Source organism: Protobothrops mucrosquamatus, unplaced genomic scaffold (assembly GCF_001527695.2).
Source record: "Protobothrops mucrosquamatus isolate PMUCROS unplaced genomic scaffold, P.Mucros_1.0 scaffold5673, whole genome shotgun sequence".
NCBI classification, from domain to species: domain Eukaryota; kingdom Metazoa; phylum Chordata; class Lepidosauria; order Squamata; family Viperidae; genus Protobothrops; species Protobothrops mucrosquamatus.
Window position 1 is genome coordinate 30,385 of NW_015391525.1, and position 24,345 is coordinate 54,729.

Genomic DNA, 24,345 nt, shown 5'->3' on the forward strand with positions numbered 1-24,345 from the left:
CCTAAAGTGAAAAGGTTTTATAAAACCCAGCTGAAGGCCTAGGACTGGGGCGATGGTGTGCATGCCCACAGAGAGGGCTCTGAGTGCCGCCTCTGGCACCCGTGCCATAGGTTCGCCACCACTGGGCTAGGAACATGGTTCCTAAAATCAGAATTACTGAGTCTCTAGCTCTCCTGGTCCTGAAAAATGCACGGAGATGCCTTTTAAACTCTTTCTCTTTTTCTAGGTCTTACTCGTGCCAAATGTCTGCGCAATGATATTCACATACAATGGCAATGTTCATCCTTCGCATACAGTTCTAAAAACTCCCAGATTCAATAATTGGGATATAGCTCTGTTACCACACAGCACAGCTTTTAAAGACCTCTTGCCTACAGGAACTGGAGGGCAAAATGTATTGGTTCCTTTAAAATTATGCAATGTAAGGAATATAGTTCAATCTGGATTCCTAGTTACTGGATTATATTTAGTTTTGCGCATAATACCATACACCTACATAAGCCTATCTAAGTGGGTACTACAAATCTTAGCCAAATCAGAATTTGAATTTGATATAGTTGTCAGAGAGAGGGTACAGGTTGTGTTAGTGCTAAAACTACTATACATTTAATAAATGTACTTTTTCTTATGACACAATGAATTTGCATTTGCTCCATTGAATAAATTTGTAAAAGAATGGAATCCTATTCAAACATTTCTCCATCTCTTTCAATATTCCTGGCTTGTATTTCCTAAGGTCTACAAAGAAAAATAAGGAAAGTGAGCGGAATGGTACAGCTAAGTTTTCCTTTTTTGTTGTTTCTTAGGAGTTTGAACGTAATTTCACATGTTTAAGTTCGTACTCTGTTTAATGTCAACTTATCAGCCCTTTTTTTAAACATGTACTTATCAGCAATTCCTTAACAGCACCTCCTAGTCAAAACATGAAGACAGAATTCTAAATAAACTGAATCTTTGGTGGAAACTAGCAGGTTAATTCTTTTACAATGCAGAGCTCCTTAAAGCACATGTATATTTTGGCAAGGAGTGACTGAAAAAAATAGTCGGCCACTTGGCACCTCCTCACAGAAACACTTGGTATTACTTAATGAAAAACGTAACTGCCAACAAGAGCTAAAAAAAGATTTGTCATTTTTGACTCTTCTGTGGAAATGGGAAGGAACAACTTCTAGAGCTTGCATTGAATTGTTGCTAAGAATTTCAACTGGAAGGGAATTGCTTTTTAAGAAAAAGAAAGAAAAAGAACCCAACATGCCTTTAGCAGTATAGAAATGATCAGTGTGGATATTATATAGGGTTTGGGGCAGCTCCTGTTGTGCAAAGATTTTATAATCCATCAGAAAGGATAGATCAGAATTCAGCTATGTATTTAGAAACTGATTTGGTATGCATGAACCGCTCAAAATTTTAAACTAGGTGAGCACAAATATTTCCACAGCAGTGATCAAATAGTTTGCCAGAGAAAAGATGGATTATAAATATTTCTTCTTCTTCATTTTTCTGAAGCTACGGAGGAAATAAAATTCTTTTTCTACAACTAACATGACAGAACAAACTAACAATCTTCTCAGAAAGCTACTAACTTTTGCGAGAATACTGATAAACCAGAAGAGCTTTTCTTAAATCTGTAACCAAGCCATTCCAAAGTTTTCAAGCCCGGGATATCTGAAACTGGAACCAAGTAATCGGACTATCTGAATCCGTATAGAATAGGTAGCAAGTCAGAAAAAAATTACTTTGGGTGATTCTAGCTTTGAATTTTATCCCTAAGACCTGAAATCTGACTTCAAGGACATTATAATTATATTATTCATTATCGATGGAGCCAACACATAGCAGAATCACTGATAATAACTTATCAGGCTATTTAGCTGATATAGGCAACTTTGCAAATTTCTCTTTTAGATAAGAAATTCATCTGGTGGTCTAAATAGTAGTCATTGTTGCAGCTTTCTATATCCAATGACTTAATCCCTCATTCAAATTTATCTCTGCTTCTGGAGAAACAGCATCTTCTTCAGATAGCATCCTCTGTCCCAAGATCCTTACTGTCCATGACAGAAAAGTTGACATCTTGGAAATGGGACAACTCCCCCATCTTTTGTTCATTGGCATCCAGTTGTATGTGCAACACTCCATGGAACATACTGGGCAGCTGCTGCATCTATATTGGCTGTTTTCAGAGTTGCTTTCAATTATTGTCGGGTTTGTTTACTTCAAAAGCTAAGTCATTTAAAGTTTAAAAAGACTCTTCCCTTATTTCAGTTCAATGTTTTTAGTTTGAATACCTTGGCTTAGTTTCTGCATGAACACTGAAGGATCTTCCCCGTATTAAATGGTTTAGAATTCTTAAGGCAGATGTTGAAGAAAAACAAAAGATTTTTTTTTATCTCCTAGAAAATGCAATCTTGATTCTTTCAGGTGAAAATACACAATCTTTGTTCTAGAGTAACAAAATATTAGAGAAAAGCTGAACTCAAAGCAAAGATGCATCACTCAAAGTCCCTAGTCTGAGATGAAATCTAACTTACCCACAGCTCCTTTTGATATAAGAGATGCTTGCATTCCTAGAGTTTTCATCACTCACACTTGTCAGTACAATTGCTGGAGGAAAATAAACTGAGGTTCTGAATATCCTGTGATGGTAGATCTCAGGAGTGTGTCGGATGGGGGAGACTGACCATCCGTGACAGGCAGTAATAGCTGATGGTCCTCTGTTCCAATGGGCAGAGGCAATATGTCTGAAGGCTTCACATCAGCAGACTCCAGCAAAAGGCTTTTCTCACTTGGAATTGAATCTTGCTCGCTGAAGGAAGGGTCAAGTGCAATGGAATCCAAAGGGAACTCGGGGTCTGAAAAGTCAAACAAAACTGAAGAATTACTCTCGAAAATAAAGAGCTATTTAATTTATACCATGTAATATGGGCCCAAGTAACAATAGATTTATATTATATTTATATTTATTTTATATTTATATTTATTTATATTTTATACACCCACATACACTTACACACACACGCACATACACTGACTGTCATGGTTCCGACAGATGAAACTCTTCAAAAGAACTTTGAGGCATTGTTTATCTTAAAGAATCTTTTATTCAAGAAACAAAGTATCGGCACTACATAGTAGAAACTGAAAACTAAATTCCCCTCCCCTGGATACAAAGTAGCAAAGCACAATTCCCTCCTCCAATAAACAATCATAAATTCCCCAGCTCCCCAGCCCGCCAAAACTCTATCAACTCTGGGCCCAATGACCTTGGGTTCCCACGGCTGAGTTATTATTAAGACTAGCTGGACTCTCATCCACATTCCCCCTCCCAGCATCAACTAACTCTAAAAGCAATAGAGAAAAATGGCTGCATTTCCATCTGTTGTCAAAGCAAGAACATCCGATGTTAGCAGCGTTGACAATGACTTCTGTTTTTTCTTCTGGGGCTGCTGGGTGTTTTGGTCTGCTTAGGATATTTTGAAGGGCCCAGCAACCCCAGAAGAAAAAACAGGAGTAAGTGTGTGTGTGTGCGCGCACGTGTGTGTGTGTATCAAACTTCTTAACCACCCATCTCCCTCCCAGAGGAGCTCTGACCAGTGTACAATTTAATCAATACAATAAAACATTTCAACCAAATAATTTAAGATTAAAAATTTTTAAATGTAAAACAGTGTTATAAAACTGCAAGAGATGGAGAGATCGAAGATGGGGAGACTAAGAGTTGTTAATACAGGCGGAAGGAGGGGTTCTCCTGGCAAGGCTACACAGCTAGGTTTTGACCTCTTTGTGGAAAGCCAACATCTGAGGGCAAGATGTTTCACAAAGCAGGGGCAGCGGCAGAAAAGACCCTCTTCCTTGACCCTACCGGTCAGAATTCTCTGATTGACAGGGTCCGTAGCATGTTTTCCCTGCCTGAATGAGCAGGATGGACTGATGTGATATATAGGCTTTGTAGGTAATGACCAACATCCAGCAACACCTAGCATAGCAATTAGCTTCTAGATTTAGAAGAATATCTGAAAAAGTTGTTTCCCTTTACTTCTCAATCAATCCCCATAAAAGCTAGCATAGCTACTGGCACTAACTTCAGGAGCTCAAGGCAGCACACCCTAGTGCTCCTTCTTCTGTTTTTCCACACAGCCACATTCCTATGGGAGAGGTTGAGTTGAGAGAGCAACCGGTCCCAAATCATCCACTCAGTTTCTGTGGCTTAGGACCGGCTAGAACCTGGAGCTCTCTGGTGCCAGTCTAAGACTTTAACCACTGAGGCACACTGCCTCTCTTTTTTAAAAAAGTGTTACTGAGGAAAGGCTCTTCTAGATCTTCATCAAAAATCCCAACTGAAACTATGGTTACATCTGTCTATATGTTGTGAAATTAAAGAATTTTCATCATGCCTTCTGGCAAACTAGAAACACAAGTCTACAGAAAAACCACCCATACTAACCAGATGCTCCACTACCAAAGCAACAACCCAACCCCCACAAGAGAAGTTGCGTAAGGTCACTGCAGCAACCCAGAACAGCAGAAAAAGGAAAGAGCATGTATACAACATATTCTAACAAAACCGACACCCATGCAACTTTATCAAAAAGTCCCTGACCACTCAACCCAATACAGCACAGCCAACACAAACCCTAAAAAGAATTACACTGCCACACATCAAGAATATCTCAGAAACCACCAACTGACTCTTACAAACACATGGAATCAGCATAGCACACAGGCCAACTAAAGCCCTTCAAAATATCCTAAGCAGACCAAAAGACCCAGCAACCCCAGAAGAAAAAACAGGAGTCATCTACAACGTACAGTGTAAGGACTGCAACAACCACTATGTAGGACAAACAGGCAGAAGATTGGCAAAACGCACCCACAAACATCAACTAGCAGTCAGAAGACATGATGGAAATTCTTTAATTTCAAAACATGTAGACAGCTTTAATCATAGTCTCAATTGGGAAAATATGAACATCCTAGACCAGTGGTGGCGAACTTATGGCACGCGTGCCAGAGGCGGCACTCGGAGCCCTCTCTGTGGGCACACATACCGTCGCCCCAGCCCTACCTCCTCCCACGGCCCCCTCCTCACCAGCAGCCCCCTGGAGAAGAGTCACCCCCGGGCATGGCCCACACAAAGCAGCACAGCCAAGGACATGGTAGCCGGGCAGTGGGGACAAGACTCCGCCCTTGTGCCACATCGCGCACAGATGATGCTGCGGGGCATGGCCAGAGGGCATGGCCGCCATGGCGCTGCTGGGCTGCCTGGGTGATCTGTGGTGGGCCGTGAAGTAGGCCCAGCGGGCACGGCGGAGCAGGGACAGGAGTGTGTGGGGGGGTGAATTCGGGGCACTCAGTCTCTAAAAGGTTCGCCATCACTGTCTTAGACTAAGCCAAGTCCAAAAACGCCAGGGAATTTCTAGAAGCCTGGTACTTTGACAAATCAGCCATCAATGGACACATAGACATTAACAACATCTATAGACTATGCAAAAGAGACTATCACCCAGCCCAAAAAAGAACAAAAACACCCAAGCACCTCTCCACCAGCAATCAGCACCCAGATCAGCATAGATTAACTCCAAGGTCAACTTCGGGCCAACAGTCAAATAAGCAATGCCCCAGTCAAGAAAGTGCCAAAGAAGCCAATAGCAAATAACCCAACCAAAGAATCTCTAAGCCAACCCCCACCAACAGTGACAGGCAAACCACTAGAATATAAACTGACAGCAAACAGCACTCCTTACCAGCACTGATGATGTTACCTAGTTCGGGTAATGAAACATCTGCAAGAAAACAAGCAAGCTCAGAGAGCACCAAGGACCCCTCAGGTCAACCCTGAGCTACAAATATTCTCTTTTATTAGTAAACTAATACTTTCCAGCTCATAGGCTTTTATCTATTTAGGGCAGTGATCCACAATCTTTCCGGCTTTGCGGACCGACGGGGGGGGGGGGAAGGGAATGGTTACACGCAAGTGGCTGGTGAGAGTGCAGTACCATTTGTACCAGCGACGGGCACATGTAACCCGCTGCTTGCACAAATGGAGCTATATGAGCTTACCCGACGCTTCCATGGCCCAGTTCCAAATGAGCCAAGGCCCAGTAGTGGGCCACAGCCTGGGGGTTGGGGATCCCTGATTTAGGGCAACGCACTGTGAATTTCAGATAAAACTAGAGTTTGAAATTCACATTTTGTTTTTAAGGATTCCAGCAACGGTCATAAAGGTCTATCCACTGATGACCGAGATCCTCGGTTGTATGAAATAATTGCAAAGAGGTAGCAGGAAGATAAAAGACTTTTAAAGCAGTATACCTGAAAAGCAGTAACATCTTTGCAGGTATATTAAGCATTCAAATGTCTGTATCTAAATACTACACAATTGTACTGTCTTCTGGAACAACCACCACAACACCCAGAAAGATACCCAAGGACCCATATTGTAGCTGAGGGGTGGGCGGGCAGCAGGAACATGTCTGACACAGATATCACCTTAAATCTTCCAAGTATTTGATTGTAACCCAGTACTGGAATAATGGATTTTTGTAAGAAGAAAGGAAAGACACGAAATTAGTTTTTACAAATTACTTGAGATTCAGCCCTGCGTAAAAAAAGCTAATAATGATTAACCTGCACAAACAGTACAGAGGGACAGAGGAGGGGAAAAAATCTTTTCAACTAAAGAAAAGCAGTACTGAAAACATGATGCAATACTTTTATATTTTCCTGCCCGTTTTTCTTTTCCTGGTTCCAGTTTGTTTTCTTGGTTTTCTTTTGACATTTTATGCAGGGATAGATTAGCAATAGAGAATGTCAGAACGTCATTAAAACAAAATCCAGCATTTTACTTGGTTAGCTTAGAAGACTGATACTCAGATTTCTTTAAACAAATGCTTTGATATTCTAGGCTATACGAGCATTAGGTATTAAAGTGACCGCTTACCCGAATGAACTTTCAATTTATGTTTCTTTAGGTTCTTGATATCTGTATAGGAATTTCCACACAGTTCACAGATAAATGGTCTTTCACCTTAAAACAAAATTTATAGTCAGACTCACCAAATTCCAATATAGATATTTCAACAGGAAGGGGGATGAAATCACCACTTAGCAAATGAGCAGTAGGATAGCATTAAGCAACATTTCATGCATAAGTAATGAATTTACTAGGAGTCTCGTGTCTAAGATTTCACCTGTATGAGACCGGAAGTGTTTGTTAAGTTCTCCTGAAGAAATGAAGCTTTTGCCACAAATGCCACATATATAAGGTTTCTCTCCTGCAGAGAAAATAAGTGATAAGTTATCAGAAAATGATGCCTTTCACCTACAGCAGTGGTGGCGAACCTATGGCACGGGTGCCTGAGGCGGCACTCAGAGCCCTCTCTGTGAGCACGCGTGCTGTCGCCCCAGTCCGAGGCCTTCAGCTGGGTTTTATAAAACCTTTTCGCTTTAGGCTTCCGCCACCGTGTGCAAAAAAAAAAAAAAAGTTCAATCAGTCAATTTCAACTTCTTGTGGGAAAAAAAAATCTTGCAAAGTTGGAATTGATTGATTGAACTTTTTAGTCCCACCCAGTCTGCTGTTACCACCGCAGCCACGTCCAGCCAATGGGCACGCCCACCCAATGGGCCACACCCACCCGGCACGCGACGATGCATAAGTGGTTTTGGGTTGCAGTTTGGGCACTCGGTCTCTAAAAGGTTCGCCATCACTGACCTACAGTCTAATGTAGGCAGCATAGTCTATTTATGATACATAGAACGGTCTTAATCAGAAGTCTCCAAACTTTTTAGTCTGTTATACTTTCCTAGTGAGTGCCAAAGACACATGAATCCATGTTTGCCTTGCAAAAATCATGCCTTCAGGTTCCATTTTTAATAGCTCCATCAGCCCAGTAAGGTCTCCCCTAATTCATTTATTTCAGGATTACCTGTATGCTTTCTTGAGTGAGTGATGAGTGAACTTGAAACTGCAAAAGTTTTCCCACAGGTATCGCAGACATAAGGCTTTTCTCCTGTGTGTCGTCGCACGTGGTAAGTCAACGTGCTTGCTTGTGCAAATCGCTGTCCACATCGATCACAGACATATGGCTTCTCTCCACTGTGTTTCCTAAGGTTAAAAAAAGTAAAACATACTATCAGTGCACCAGTGGCTTTTCAGCAAACATTTAGCCACATTTCAGGTGATGCTCATTCACTCACCTAGCATGGATTTTTAGATTACTTGAAGTTGCAAATTGCAGATTGCAGGCGTCACATTTGTATGGTTTCTCCTCTCCGTGATGCATTCGGCTATGGAAAACAAGCTGGCATTTTTGAACAAAACCTTTATCACAGAGTTCACATTTGTATGGCTTTTCACCTGCGAAGAGAATTAAGATGTTCCTTTAGCAATGCCTTCTAAAGAGATTTTTTTTTCCATTTTGGACAAAAAGGAATTGTGGACAGAGACAGCGAGATATGGCTGAATTTCAGAGAGTGGACCCCATCTGGTGGCATCATTCAGACCCTAGCAGAGGTCCATCTCTTTGGCTGGTAACCCTCTTTATTCCAGAAATAACAGCACTTTGATCTATTGCCAGTAATAGATGCAATGGAGAGATGTTTTTCCTGATTATCCAAAATCATTTAGCTGTAACTGCCCGTGTAATGCTGGAAAACTTTTTGCCACAAATCAACCTCTTAGCAAATGTTCGGGAGTTCTAGGTATTGTCTTTCTGCTTAATTAAGGCTTGAACGTTTTCAGATGTTGTTTACTCCACTGAGTCTTGGAATGATTACACATTTAATAGGAAAGAAGAGGTAGGTGCGTATGTGTGCGTATGTGTTCCTTTCATGATTTCACAATTGTTTATCAAGTCAGATTTGACATTCCAAGTTTATGTATGTATTCATTACATATATACGCCATCCATCTCACTGTCAAGCAACTCTGTGTGGCTTATAACATCATAAATAACCGTATAAAACAAATAGAAGGTTCAAAACATTGACCATTAAAAGTTGCACAAACATAAAGTTGCACCCTGTTTACTGCAAAGACAATTCAGAGCACCAATTATTTATTCATTGGTTCTAGTTCTTTTGTATGACAAAAATACTGTTTAGAAAGATATGGCTTCATTGTCACATAACCCTTACCCCCCCCCCCAAAAAAAAACCCAGTGGAAGGAATTGTGACAAGCTCGCACTATCACTTACAAAGACGACTTTAAATACTGTACATAGGAGCTTCATAGTACAGCTTCCATAGCCTACAAGAAAAGGGGGGGGGGAACTGTTGTGGATTTTCTTTTACAGTGATCAGTCTAAAGGAGTCCTTTTCTGGTGAAGTGGTAGCTACTGGTTTACAGCCAATAGTGATACTAAAAGAAAAATGATTTTTTCTCACCTCTCCTTCCTCCTAGCTGTCTTCAGCTTTCAGTTTTAGATTCTGGGCATCTATCCAGCTAGCACCTGGCCTGTCTTTCCAGCCAAGCAACATGACCTTGGATGTCTTCCTAAAACGCCGCCTGTGAGAAAGGAAGCCCTCTTTGCCAGTCTTTCGGTTCACAGAGAGCTAAGAAGGACATTACCGTATTCCTTTTCTGTCGTTTGGCTTCTCTCCTAGGTTTCCTGGCCTAGGGACTCCCTGCCTTAGCACCTTAGCCTCCCCCTTCCCTTGTCCAGCCCTTGCCAGTTACTACCGGTATCACGACGAGGAGACAACTGCTTGAGAGCAAGTTTGGCAGGACCAATATAAGAGCTCTCTGTATTTTTCCTATTCTATCACTCTCTTTTACTGCTAGCTGCCGTGACTTTGGCTGATTGGATGCCTGAGCTGGTTTTGTGGCTGCTGCTTGGACCAGATCTGGTGTTGGCACTTAGTCACGGTTCTTCCCGTTGGAGAGAGCTTGCCAGCTGCCAAAACCAAGCACAACAGGAGGTTTTCTCCTTGACTGAGCAGACTGGTCACTCACACCAGTCAACTCCTTGGAATTATGACCTCTCCTTCACTGGGGGGGTCAATCTTTCTGGTATCACCACAACCTCTTTAAAACTTCAGCTGCTGCTTTAAAGCTGAGTAGCCAGACTATGCTCTGGAGCCTGGTTGCTTCCTCCTTATCAAGCCCCACAACCTAAAATGTATGTACTCTTATCTTCACTGAGTCTTCAGTTTTCTTCCCAAGCCTCTTCCTCGGTGTTCTTAAGCATTCTTCCACTACGCCACACCGAATCTTCAGCTACCACTATGTCATGATCTGCCATCAACACACCATCACCCAGTTGCCACCCCAACTTCTCTGGAATGAGCCTTTTTAAAGCCTTTCTGCCTCACGCATGCCCTGTCCAGGTAAATGTTTTATCTCCAAGACAAGTAAAGGGTGACACCGCAGGGCGACACAGTGCTTTCACTCAACTGTCTCGTCACAGAAGCCGTAACATTCTCTAACATTGTTACAATTATGGCAAAAACAAACTTACTGCTTACATCAAAGCAGGTCTACGCTGTCAACCAGAACTTGTGCACCAGCAACCAGAAACCATTTTATTTAAAAAGATCGGGCAGAAGCTCTAACTATGTTTTTGTAATGCATTGTGGGACATTTTTTTTTTTTTGCTTTACTTTTGCTTTACTTACTTGAAAGTACTTTTATAATGTCCCTGCCTGAATAGTTCTGGCAAGAAACAAGGGATACAAATTTTACACAAAGGGTAGAATAAGGCTATAGCTCACAAATCAGTATCAAGACAAATAGATCTACTTTCAAAATGCCCAGGACTGAGCTTTCTTTCCACAAATTACATTTTGTAAAACTTTCTATCTCTCCTTGCAGTTTATGGAAGAAAGACATACTGATATTTCTAGTTTCATTTGATAGGACAGTGATGGCGAACCTTTTAGAGACCGAGTGCCCAAATTGCAACCCAAAACCCACTTATTTATCGCCAGGTGCCAGGTGGGCGTGGCTGTAGTGGTCATGGCAGATTGGGTGGGTGTGGCCAAGGTGGGTGTGGTCACCTTGATGTTGCTCGTGGGGAGGGACACCTGTGGGGGCTGGGCAGGATTGGGGGAGATCCAGAGGGTCTCTGGCAGGTGGGGCGGTGGGCAGGAGGCTCGTCCTGTGGGGTGAGGTGAGGCAAGGTAAGGCAGGGTGGGGGTACCATTGTCACAGGGAAAGGTGAGGCAGGGGCCGGGACGGCTGCTGCCTGACACCATCAGCCCCTGCACACAGAGGCCAGCGAGCGCATGGGTGTTGGGATGCATCCGGCCCTGTGGGACCTCAGCGAGTTAATGGGCGGCTGGTTGAAGAGACACGGTTGCCATCTCTGGGGCATGGTGTGCGTGCCCACAGAGAGGGCTCTGAGTGCCGCCTCTGGCACGCGTGCCATAGGTTCGCCACCACTGTGATAGGATATACCTGCTTCCTTGGAAAAAAAAATAATCTGAAGATTTAGAACGTTACTGAATTCTACTTATGTTATTATAACTGACCACAAGTTAGCGAAAGGAGGGAAGAATTTATTTGAAAGATGGGTGACCTTTCCTGCTCATTGTGACAAGAAGTAACCCCCAAACCCAAACAGAGAGCCTACCTGTGTGAGTTCTTACATGCGTTTTCAGCTGGTTGCACTGTGTAAAGGCCTTGCCGCAGAGCTGGCACACGTACGGTTTGACTCCCTTGTGAATCCGCATGTGCCGTCTCAGGCTACTAGATTCAGAAAATACCTTCCCACATGTGTTACACACCGGCTTGGCCTTGGGGTATTTCTGATCCAGGTCTTCTCCCAAGCTCTCCAACTGATAGGAGTTCTTATCACTGGTGATGTTAGATAAGCAGTGCTCTTTCAGAGCACAGTTTTGATGTGGTTTGCCCTTTTTTGGCTTCACAGCCATAGCCTGCACAAGGATTTCTTGAGCAGCAAAAGTTTCACTCTCTACCACGGGGGTAAGTTGCAGTTCAGAATTATCACCTCCTTGAGCAGCTTGTTCTGTTATCTCGGTGGCCAATTTATTCGCATCCAAAAACATCTCCATGGCAGAGTTTTCTGCAACATCACCTGGATATTGTACTGGCTTGCTTGGTGGGTGTTTTGGGGAACTGAAGGCCTTTTTCCGTTTTTTGGGTTGAACTGATTTTTTTTCCAAGGCTGCTGTTAAGACCGGAGACTGAGCTATATCCACTGAAGGGGCATCTGATTTCTCGTGGTTATTGTAGTCACGAAGTGTTAGCAGGCAAGTCTGTTGGTTCAATGCAATATTCCCAGTGATACTAGAAGTTTCTGTAGAAGAAGGATTAGCAATAAAAGCAAAGTCTTCCATTTTTATTTTACACTTAGTGACTACTTCCTCCACTTTAAGATAGTCGGCAGCCTGGTGAATTTCTTTAACATTCCAACTGCAAGAAAAAGGTACCATATGCAGAAAACTGATGGTCTTAAAAATGCATAAATATTAAATTGAGCAAACTGATACAATTTTTAAACAAGATTTTAAAAATCTATATCAGAAACGAGCCTTATAACATGCTACCTTTTCCTCTTTTGAAAGGCCATTAAATCACAAAAATAAGCATCAGTCTTAAAGTTATGTCACTGCTATGTAACCCCATTATACCAATCAACTCATCTGAACTATGCAGTCTAATTTACTGTTATTCAGATGAACCAAACATAATTTTGGACCTTAGCTGACATAGAGTATGAGACAACAGAAGTACTACCACACAAAAATATGGTAAATATTAAGACACGAGATCCAATGCTTAGATGGGCCACTGGGCAAATTCTAAACCTGAAAATATCGAAGTCAGTTTAGCCGACAAAAATGTGCTGAATAGAAAATAATCACCAACATTTTTTATATTTCACCAAGTGATACTAACTGAATTATTCCTTCAGTCACCTCTGTGAGAGGTAGAGTGATGTAGTGATTAAAGTATTAGGACTAGAAGTGGGAAGATTCAAGTTCTATCTATTCTCAGTCATGGAAGATCATCAGGTGACTTCAGACTGCCTCCCACAGTGGTCTTTGTGGGGACAAGTAGGAGAAGCAAGTATATAGTTGGCTTCTTCTGAACAAAGGCAGGGTATAAATCTAATATCTAAATACATAACAAGGGGTATCAGGTCTAATTCCTTGTAACAAGCTGTTGTCATACAATCTGTTAAGCTGTTGCTTATTAGGACACTTGAATCAAGACATTTTCTCCCAACTTCCTTAATACTGATTTTTTTAAGTACACCACTCTTATAACAGAGGATTTTGTACCATGAAGAGCTTGCAAATTGGATTAAATCAATTGTTATGTAACATTGCACATCACCTTGTATATACTAGTTTCCTCTTCTGTGACATCTTAACTTACATTGTAATTTATACCTTAAGCGAGAACATTCTATTTACCGGTAGTTCTCTGTCTAGTATTTCCTTTAAACACTAAATAAATCTCCAGCCATACCTATCAAGGTTTAAATCTCCTGTGTATATGAATTCCAAAAGTTTCTGAAATCCATCAGCCTTCACTTGATTCTGATCCAGAAATATATTACTCTCTGAAGTATCTCTGTAAATAGCCCAAAAGTATTCGCTAAAAGATGCAAGAACATTTCGATGAGCTTTGAACTGGAATTCACCAATAATGATGGTGCAGTCACAAAGAAAGCCCACTTCACGCTGCCTGTTCAGACTTTCCAGTAGGTGCTCGCAGTGGTGGGAACACTGCATTTTGCGTAATGATGCACAGCTTCTTCCCTTTGGCCTGAGAAGAAAAACAAATATGTAAGCATTGGGGTCCCTAGTTCCAGCAGAATAAAAGGAATAACACAAACCTCATTCAAAGATTTGTCTCTATTTACTATTTTTCTATTATTAAGACAACAGAATCCAATTATTATGAAGAAAAGCAAAATGCTCAGACAAAACTAAAACTATTTCCTTCGCCAAATACAATGTCCCCACAGGTGCTGTAGCCCACAAAAACATTTGCTGAGAAAAGATGTGCTAGAAAGTATGAGTATTCCCTTTCCAAAATAAGCAAATTTAAATCACATCAAAAAGGTAGCAGGTTAAACATTGTTTAGAACGCAATGAGAGATTTTGAAAAGTGGACTCTTTGGTTGCTAACCAGAAACTGAATAAGAGGAGTACCTTATTAGATTTCCTGCATCATCAGAGCAAGTTTTCCCCACAACCCCATGTATATTTGGCAGAATGAATTCAAGAAGCCAAACTTAAGGATATATCTCAGTTGCAGAGCTCAACTGAGAATCTTCCTATTTCATGCAAAGGGTTATTATATCACTGCCTTTGTGTAGGGATCCAGATACAAAAGGGCAAAATGTGATTTGGACTGCCAGTGAGCACATGGACCCTCTCCATTCCCCCAAAGACACCTTTAGTTTTTGGTGTTCTTAACAGAGATCTATACAGGTGACCTATTTATTTATTAAATTTACTGGCCATCCATCTTATCACAGGGTAACTCTGGATGGCTTACAATATTAAAAAGATAAAACTATACAAATAAAATACTACAAAAAATAGGATATGCCACCCTAGCTAACAGATGGGGGAAAGGGAGCAGGATGAGCAGGAGGAAAGGTGGGATTGTGTTATTAATCTAATCAATCTATATGGAGTGGAAAGTTGGACCAGGACTGGAGAGACCCAGATTGGGTGAGTTGGGCTCAGTCGCCCTTCCTCTCCCGAACTTCCCCATAAGGCTCTTAAGGGGTGCAACTGCATGGGGTCCCTGGGGAGACAGGATGCCTTTCCTAATAACTAATACATTGCGGGGGAGGCGGGGATGATGGGGAGTTTTGGGGCAATGCTGCAGAGGGCACCTCCTGGGGCAAAACCACTCTGCAAGAGCAGAACAGCAACTGGCACCAGCATCTTTTCAGCTTTCCCTTTTGCCTGAGGAGTTGGCTGAGGGGGGAAGAGCTCCTCTGGTCCAAATTTGACCTCCCCGACTGCCGGCTCGCTCCTGTCACACACGTCCGCCGGCTGGGCTACCTCCCACCCACTTCTTCTCCTCGGTCCTTCGGACTTTTCTCCAGCAAGCCCGGGTATTCCTTCTCTTTCCCCTCCCCCCCCGCCATCCAGCCCAAATGGTTCCGTCCTAGCCCGCTTCCTTTCCCCCCCTCCCTCCCTTCAGAATTACTAGGCAAACACACCTGGCAGCGGTGGCAACGCGAGAGCGGAAGCCTCTTCCGCTCAGGGCGCCATTTTGTGATGACGCTATTGGCTCCGCCCCCTTGGTTGATGGCTCACTTCCGTTCGCGGGACAATTCCAGCCACGAAAGAGTGGCGATGGTTGCGGTTGAAACCGGGGCGGAGCTTAATTACGTAGGGAATGGGCGTTTCCATAGTATAAACTACATTTCCCATGATGTCTAGCGCCATAAACTATTAATTTTTAGGAGGTGCGAATGACTTTGTAGAAAAATATGGCCGGACAAAGTGGAAATTAAGTACAATGTGTTATAAGAATCTTTGGAATGCCTATAGTACATCTAGAAAGAGGAACGCGCATTAGTCATAGGTACATAAAACCATTACTCTTACTTTTAGGCCGCCAAGTCGGAAACAAAAGTAATAAACAGTTATTTCAAAACCGCACTGTTGCAATATTAGAACGCTGCACGGTTTTTTTTTTAAGTTATCCTTTTTTAAAAAAAGTTATTCTTCCTAGCCGTTGGGACCATGTGTAGTAAATATTAAAAGCAAATGTATTGCAACAAGTTATTTATTTGAGGGAAAGCCCATTGTTAAGCAATTTCTGTCCATTATAAATTACCTTTGAAAGAACATTGAATAAATTAATTATAAAATCCCCACGTGTCTAATCTGGATCTAATACTTTTGGAGATTAAAATGTTTCCGCCCGGTTTCGAACCGGGGACCTTTCGCGTGTTAGGCGAACGTGATAACCACTACACTACGGAAACCACTATATCTAATTATCGGAAATGACTTTCCTTATGTCTTTACTTTTACTATGCTTATGCATCCTCAAACAGAATTCGAATACAGCAGAAATCAACAGTGAAACCAAATATTGAATCACAACAAATCCTAACTAAAATATAGATACTGCGGTCCCAAATGAAGACTTCCTCCATCAAGTCTTGCTGCTACACATTTATAGGATAACGATACCTAATGGGGTAATGAAACGTCTGCAAGCAAACAAATCATGTCAAACACCAAAGATACCATAATTCAACCCTGAACTACATATATTCACAATTATAGAATAATTAACAATTATAATTACAAAATAATTATTAGATTGTCTTCATTTTCTTTTCTTAAAAATCAAATTACTTATGACTTGATAATGACTATCACTCATTGAGGCAATTGTTGACAATTAAAACAGTATAAAAATAAACTAAATTGGTAGGGTCATTATATTCTCCAAGACCTTATCTAATTAATTTCAGAAAAGGGCGTTCAGGTATGCTTTATAATCACACTTAAGTGAGAGTGAATATCAAATTGAATACTGTGGGATTTCAGGAGTGAGCAAGTAACCAGCACTGGATTTGAGAGCCTATTAAATGCAGATTACCGTATTCCTTTCTCTCACGGAAGGAATAAAATTACTACAGCATCCTTATTTCCACTTGATTTCCAGCTGAGATAATTTGAATGTTAAGATAACATCTGCACTGTAGAAACTTGCACACATTTTTCTTTCTCCTTGCTGGAGTGCAGTTAGTTGGACTTTTTATTTCCTAATAAATAGATACTTTAATTATCTGTAACTACCACACAATACCCGGTCCATCAAAATAAATAGCACCATTCACACAAACATCTTTGTGGCAGGTGTTCCTCTCTCTCTTCAAACTTGTGGGAATGGAAACCTTGTGCCACATTTGGCAGAAAGCATAGTTTCAATCTTGCATTAAAAAATCTTGGATTTTTTCCTACAATAGCATTGTAAGAAGTAAAAAAAAATTGTGCCAACATGAAAGATATTATAATTCCCAATGACTGAGCTGAGATTTAAAGATGATAATACATAATATTCATTGGGATTATTCATATGACATACTTATTTGTTTTCAAATTATTTTGCTGTGTGATTAATCCAGTTTTCTTGGTCCAAGTGGTATACTGAACTGTAAACTCACCCCAAGAACCAAGCTCCCACAATACTCTGGGCTAAAAGATGGTTTGAAGACCCCTGGTTTGAAGCTATGGCTATGACTGCAAATTTGCAGTCACTTACTTGGAAGTAAATCCCATTGGCTTCAGTGGGGTTTGCTTCTATTAAATTTGGGGAGCTGATGAGTTCTAGATGTCTGTTACTATAGTTGCGATAGACACTACTATAATTTCAAAAAATTGGAAAGCTACAGTTTTCTCCTTCCTGGTGTAATCTAAAGGATTGCAATGAACAGTCATTGTGAAGTGATTGATGGGTCTCAAGTGGGGAAAAAGAGAGTATTTTTACATACTTACTACCCCAGTTTTAAGTGGTGAAATGTTTCGGGCATGTTAGTACTTGCTTACCATTCTTTGCCTTTCAAATGGAAAGGTCATTATATTTCTCTGTTTTTCAAACTGGAAGAAGATTGTTTGAGTGATGACACTTCCGGTAATCTGTTTATATGGGGCAAGAGAATAAACAAAAGGTGAGGAATTTGCTGTATTAACATATTGCTGCCCTAGGTGCATTAAAGTACTTTTTCCAGGAAGGGAAAATAGTTTTGCCCACTTCCTCAATCCCTGCTCAGACTCCATGCTTCTTAAACATTCCCCATGTCATTCTCTTGCCATTGTCTTTCTCCAAAAACTGAATAAAAACCCACTGGAAATTCTTTTGTTGGTTTGCTGATATGTTATATCAGCAAATAAGTTTGCTGATATGTTATATCAGCAAACTTATTTGACTAGTTGACCTTCAATCAAAATAGGCAATTCCCTTTTCATCAGTTCTTAAGAGGTCTTTGCTTCAAGGTGCAAGAAAGCTGTACTTTGGAGTCTTTTTCACCAAACCCTGGAACCCATAACAATTGGCTGTTGGTCATGCAGATTGGGAATTGTCATCCCAGTGCAAAACTGAAGGACTAGAGACTAAGAAAAAGCAGATTTATTTCTTTCACTTCCCAAACTTATCAGGGAGATGATTATTGGGATAATGAAAAATATTTGCTTCCCAGAAAAATAAAGTGCTTACAAAGAAAGTGCCACAGATCTAGCAACCTGGTTGTCAACCAAGTATTTTATTAAATATAGAGTCCTTTCCAATGAGAAACAAGTGGTGGGTGAGATCCAAGCTCAATTTTGTTTTTGTTAGTCTTAGCAACACTTGGGCTGCAATTCCTGAAAGCAGCAATGCTGTGAGGGCAGCTTCCCAACTGGGCTTAGAAGCCTGAGAGAATTGGAACCAGTCAGAGGAAGGCCAGATATGTCTCAAAAAGTCAAGACAGCCGTTTTGATGCATTTTATTTATTTTCAGTGTAGGTTGGCTCATTTCAGTAATTTTAAGTAATTTTCCTTTTTTCTGTCCCATTGTCTTTGTTAGTTGGTTGATCTGTTTACAGATATTGGCTAATTTCTATACATAAACTTCCCAGATTCATCCTTCCCCTAGTACTTGTCTTGTTTCAATTATTAAAATAAAAACCATTCTTATCCAATATTAGGTTTTCATCAGTTCTGCACACTCCGCAATCTCTTGGGCTCAGGGGAAACCAGGGCTAAGTATCAAAAACTTTAATCCTGGGAAAGAGGGATATCCTGTTCTGCCCCAGAGTAAAAGGAAGGCACCTCCCCATAAAAAAAAAAATCTGCCCTGATGGTTCATGCTTAATCACCCTAGTGAGAAGTTGGAATGGTTGGAATGGGAAGTGTCAGCTTGTGTCACGTGTCTGTGCCTTTGGTCAAATTTAAGCAGTTTCCCATTTAAATTACATGTTCCCTAAGAGAAAAGATTAACCACAACTGGACAGTTCTTGAAGCAAGAAACAGACTTCACTAAAGAATGCAGAGAAAACAGAGTCACTGAATTCATCCTATCTTATCCAAACATCTATTCAAGGCCTTGCAAAGCTTTGCTCAGAAGGTATCATAGCAACATGGAGGTCACAATAGCCCGAGCAACACCTGTCTGGAGAGATTGTTAGCCTTAATCTTTCCCCAATATAAGACAGGCCCACTGAGGGTCACATGCTCTGTGCAGGAACAGGAACCATCAACAAGGGATGGGTGAGCTACCACCAGCTATAGTTTTAGACAATGGCTCAGGCCTGCTCAAGGCTGGTGTTGCTGGAGATAAGGAACCACGTGTCATCTTTACCAACTTGATAGGCCGTGCCAAGGCCAAGTCTGTAATGCTTGGTGCTGGCCAGAAGGATTTCTACATTGGCGATGAAGCACAAGCCAAGCGAGGGATCCTCTCCCTCAGGTGCTTAGCAAACACTGGGGAATGTAAACCATAGGGGATAAGTAAGAGTTTAGCTGGTCTGAAAACCATGTTAAAACTATTTACTTAGGGATGGGAATGACTTCAGAAAAAGGAATCTTAGGAATTAAAGGTTGGAATGATGATGTAAGAGAAGATGAAATTTGCATGAACATAATTTTAGGCCAGGTCAATGACGTTTATAGTACCACAATGGAAAAGGGCTATTCTGGACAATAGAAAGTCAATTTGATGGACTAAGGCAGAGATAGGCAACCTTGGCTCTTTTATGACTCGTGGACTTCAACTCCCAGAATTACTCAGCCAGCATGGCTGGGTCAGGAATTCTGGGAGTTGAAGTCCACGAGTCATAAAAGAGCCAAGGTTGCCTACCCCTGGACTAAGACATTCTGTGATGATTGACAGCGAGTTCTGGTTTTGATTCATGTAACTGGATATTAACTCAATAATTGGCAGCAATTGGCAATCTTTCAGATTGGTCATGCTGGTTGTACGTACTGTTGGTTGGAGTTCAATGTCTGGAAAGGCATATGTTGTCCATCCAGGTGCTATTAAAAGGAACTAGAGGTACCTATGCTGGTTTTTGGAAGGCAATGAAGGGTATCAGAGATTCTTCTCTACCCACAAGAATAAAACCCTGATTTTCCACTATACTACACTATGACAGGATCACCACAACTCAGTCTGTGAATGGGAAATCATCGGGAAATACCAGAATTAATATCAGAAACAGAAGAGGATAGGGGAAAACATCTTAGTTGAAAACAATGGCAAGCCGTTTCTTTATTGGTGTTTTCTCTGGAGAACATTAGATGAAGGAGACTTAAAAAAAATGTTTTTAAGAGAAGATGACTTTCCTCCAGATTGTAATCACTTCTCAAAATGGGAGGAGAGACTTACTTACTGACGTACATCAAATTGAATTATTTATCGTCAAAGATTGCTCCCTTCCCTCTTTGCTGTTACTATTCAGATATCCCAACTATGATGGCTATTTTTTTCTTATTTAATTTAACAACTATCATGCGTCTTTGTCATGATTTTGTATTAACAAATGTTAAAAATAAAGATCGGCTTGGCTATGCTCTTAAAATCTGCCCGTTTATGTAAAACGATGAGGTTCATTTGGAGCGTTGCAGTGTTTAATTAAGCATAACAATAGTTTAACTCTCCTAATTAGGAACTATAATCAAAACTATATGGTATGAATAATTACCCAGTCAATTCATTTCTTTAAATGGCCTAGTTTGCAAAAGATTCAGAGCTGAAGACAAAATATCCATAGTCAAGAGATGAGGGTGGAGGGGAGAGAACCAAATAGATTATTTTGTCTGCCAAATTAGGTGCAATTGATTCTGGAAATGTTATTATCCATATCCATATCCATACACACACACATACACACACACATAGTGCAGAAATAGAAAGAAAAAGGGAGAGATTGTAGCAGGTAACAGAGCAAAGGAAGAATTCAAAACTTTTTTGTAATAGGTTAATCATGATCCACTAGAAACAGACAACAAATAGTCCTCCAATGTCACTGAGCTGAGTGAGCTTCCATCTTTCTTTATCATTGACCATGCTGGGTATCAAAGTCAATATGATAAGTAGGGTTGCCAGGTGTCCACTATTTGAGTGGACAGTCCGCTTTTTTCACATTATGTTCACTATTTTTTTTCACAAAATAGTGATCTATTTTTTTTCACAAAATAGTGGACATTTTTTTTATTCAAAAGCTTTATGATGAAATGGTACGTAATCTAAAGCTGTACAGTCTACTTTTTTTACTACTTAACCCCCCCCCCCCGCTTGTCCGCTATTTTTTGGAAGCAGACCTGGCAACCCTAATGATAAGATAACTTTTAGATAAAATAACTTTTATTGTAATTTTTTACTGTGAGCACACTGGTCCACATTAAAAATGAAATTCTGTTGCCTGCTCTCAACAATGTATATATCTACCATATCTATACATAACACATATATGCACATGCTATATAAATACATATATACTTATACCTACACCCATACATATATATATATACATTATAAATATTAATCATTGTCCATTTTGAATACATAGGAGAAAGAAGAAATTTAAAGGTTCACAAGGTTGATACTAGGGAACAAAACTATGACTGAATCTAGATGTTCTGCTTCGGATACCACAAAGCCTCTACCCACAAGCAAAGCAGATTGTGAAGAGCATGTGTAGCATCCCAGACAATCCTGTAGAATAATATCTAAATATGCACATGTTGCCCATTACTGATCTACAGCAACTGATTTCACACAGAACTTTCTGCCCCCTGTTGTAATACATAAAAGAAAAACAATTCAAAATACAATAGTTTGTTTTCAGTTTCTATATTTAAAATGTTAGTGCAGGGCCTCTTTCTACTAGGAGCAACTTCACCTCACAAGGGTTATTGATAACATTCCATGTATATGTATTCCATAAAGATTTAAATGTGTTGCTCAACCCTTGGTCTGCTACAACTTGCAAAACCTTAGGAAAGGCAATTAAAACTCTGACAAATGTCAGAGGTGCCATTCTCCAGTTAACCAAGGAACACCATGGATGACTCTTGGCCAATCATTAGTTCTCAGCCCAGCTTATCTGACAAAGTTATGAGAATTCAGATGGAAAAGAAACGACTATATACACATCATCCCAAATTTCTATAGAAGGAAATGAGGAATATGCATCTAACAAAAATATAAACAGAGTGTAACTAATATTAAACTACTACAGTATCCTTTCTTCGACAGAAGGACATTCTGTGTTATAAACTGGGATCCATGAAAACTAAAGATATTTGGAACTGAGAAGCGTTGACATGGGAACATGTCCTTCGTGAATTTTTAGAACTTTTGTCTGCCCCCTCTCCAGTTCATCATGTTTTAGATATGTGCATGCTTGTATGTAGATCGCACAAGCTATACTGATGTTAGTTAAACAATCCAATAGGTTCCCTAGATGTTTTCACATAGGACAATATGTTGTAAGGTAATGTCGTCACCTTCTTTAATTCTCATTTATATCCAACAGATATCCAGTAGAACATGGCATTGTCACTTCCTGGCCAGACATGGAAAAAATATGGAAGCATACTTATGAGAATGAACTGAGATTAAACTCCAGCACAAGACCCGCACTGATCACCGAGGCACCACTTAACCCATTATCCAATCGTGAACAAATGACAAGGTTGCTCTTTGAAAAATTTGAAGTTCCAGCCCTTTACGTGGCCATTCAGGCTGTGTTGGCCCTCTACGCTGCAGGTCTCACAACAGGTTGTGTGATGGATTCTGGGGATGGGGTCACTCATACTGTCCCAATCTTTGAAGGCTACTGCTTGCCTCATGCTGTTCTCCGACTTGACCTGGCAGGCCGGGATCTTACAGATTATTTAATGAGAATCCTGAGAGAAAGTGGCATTGCCTTAGTGAGCACAGCTGAAAGGGAAATTGTGAGGATCATCAAGGAGGCCTTGTGTTATGTGTGCTTAAACCCTGAAGAAGAAATGGCTAAACAACCTACTGCAATAGAGAAAACATGGAAATTGCCTGATGGTCAGATTATTAAAATCCACAATCAATTGTTCCGCTGCCCAGAGACCCTCTTTCGCCCATCTAACATTGGCATGGAAGCACCGGGAATCGATAAACTCTTATTCAATACCATCATGAAATGTGACATTGACTTAAGGACCACTCTGTATGCCAATATCCTCCTTTCTGGTGGCTCCAGTCTTTTCCCTGGGATTTCAGATCGCTTGACTAAGGAGCTGATTCGCATGGCTCCCAAAGACACTGAAGTCCTGGTCCAAGCACCTCCTGACAGGAAGATCTCAGTGTGGATGGGAGGATCCATTCTTGCTTCTCTCTCAGCCTTTCAGGAGATGTGGATTTCCAGGGAAGAATATGCTGAAATTGGGCCTAACATAGTACACAGGAAGTGTTTCTAGATTCCTGTTGCATTGAAACATTTTTATTTAAAAAGCTGTGGGAAGAACATCATGAAACACTTGGTGAGATTTATTGCCTCACCTTTTTGAAAGACAAATAAAGGTAACAATTCCATGCCTGCTTCCTTAGGCTATATGTCTGTAAATATCCTATAATACCATGATTGGTTCAAATGTATTTTCCTTGTATAAATAGGCTGGGTCATACAACACACTAAACGTAGGGTAACAAATATGTTGTAGCCATACAAATAAACCATACTATAGCATAGCATGATGGCCTTGTTTATGCCACATGTTTGCACAACACACTGAACCACAAATTAACCAACCCTCTTTAGTTTAACATACTGTGAATCCTGATAAAACACGCACGCTTGTAGTTTAAAACATGTGATCCTCAATTCAACAGACTTCCATTTTGTAAATAAATATTTGAACACTCTAATTTTACAAAAACACCACGCAGCTTGGAACTGCCTACAGTATATTCTTAGACACTACCTTTACAATTCCTAGGTCCTTATTTAAAATTTGATTTTTTTAAGTTTCCTACACTCTTAGACTGGGAATCTAACTATATACCGTACATTACTCATGTAACCAAGGATACCATGGTCAATGATATTGAAACCACTATTCTGGTTCTGTCACAGGTAATCAACTAGCATAACCAACGCTGTCTAAGGCAGGAAAAGGCACTGTCTTTGAAAAATAAATAAAATATCCCTAAAACAATAGTAGTAGTCTAGCATAATATAAAGAATGTGTTCTGCTTCTTGTTCCTGGGGAACCCAGAATCTTGGCGCAGAATTTAGGACATTTTACCAATTGCATAGAATGACAAAGCAAATGAGCCTTACAATATATTTTTTCTATTGTATTCCCATGATGCGCTGCCTTCCTGCCCCCAACCTGTGAATTATCTTTAGCTATATCAATGTTAAAGTAGTTTT

At 40.6% G+C, this 24,345-nt stretch overlaps 2 protein-coding genes and 1 non-coding gene across 7 annotated transcripts; 1 reads left to right on the top strand and 2 right to left on the bottom strand.

The window, feature by feature from the left end:
• Positions 1 to 2,411: 2,411 nt before the first annotated feature.
• MYNN (myoneurin) lies at positions 2,412 to 13,702 on the bottom strand. The gene is made up of 7 exons (XM_015829236.1): positions 13,437 to 13,702; positions 11,572 to 12,374; positions 8,197 to 8,356; positions 7,926 to 8,104; positions 7,191 to 7,274; positions 6,941 to 7,027; positions 2,412 to 2,852 (listed from the first exon to the last, which is right to left on the bottom strand). Exons 1-7 carry the CDS (start codon positions 13,700 to 13,702, stop codon positions 2,593 to 2,595), a joined length of 1,839 nt encoding a protein of 612 aa, XP_015684722.1. The 3' UTR covers positions 2,412 to 2,592.
• On the top strand, positions 11,427 to 23,389 carry LOC107299889 (actin-like). 5 transcript variants are annotated; one of them, XM_015829233.1, is made up of 3 exons: positions 11,427 to 11,436; positions 19,217 to 19,400; positions 22,471 to 23,389. In XM_015829233.1, exons 2-3 carry the CDS (start codon positions 19,327 to 19,329, stop codon positions 23,387 to 23,389), a joined length of 993 nt encoding a protein of 330 aa, XP_015684719.1. In that variant the 5' UTR covers positions 11,427 to 11,436; positions 19,217 to 19,326. The 5 variants fall into 5 exon arrangements, with proteins under 5 accessions (XP_015684719.1, XP_015684720.1, XP_015684718.1 ...); XM_015829234.1 differs by lacking the exon at positions 11,427 to 11,436 and adding an exon at positions 18,237 to 18,258 and having other exon boundaries at positions 19,229 to 19,400; XM_015829232.1 differs by lacking the exon at positions 11,427 to 11,436 and adding an exon at positions 18,391 to 18,403.
• Positions 15,855 to 15,927, bottom strand: TRNAV-AAC. The gene has a single exon. It is a non-coding gene; the product is annotated as a tRNA-Val (tRNA).
• Positions 23,390 to 24,345: the final 956 nt, after the last annotated feature.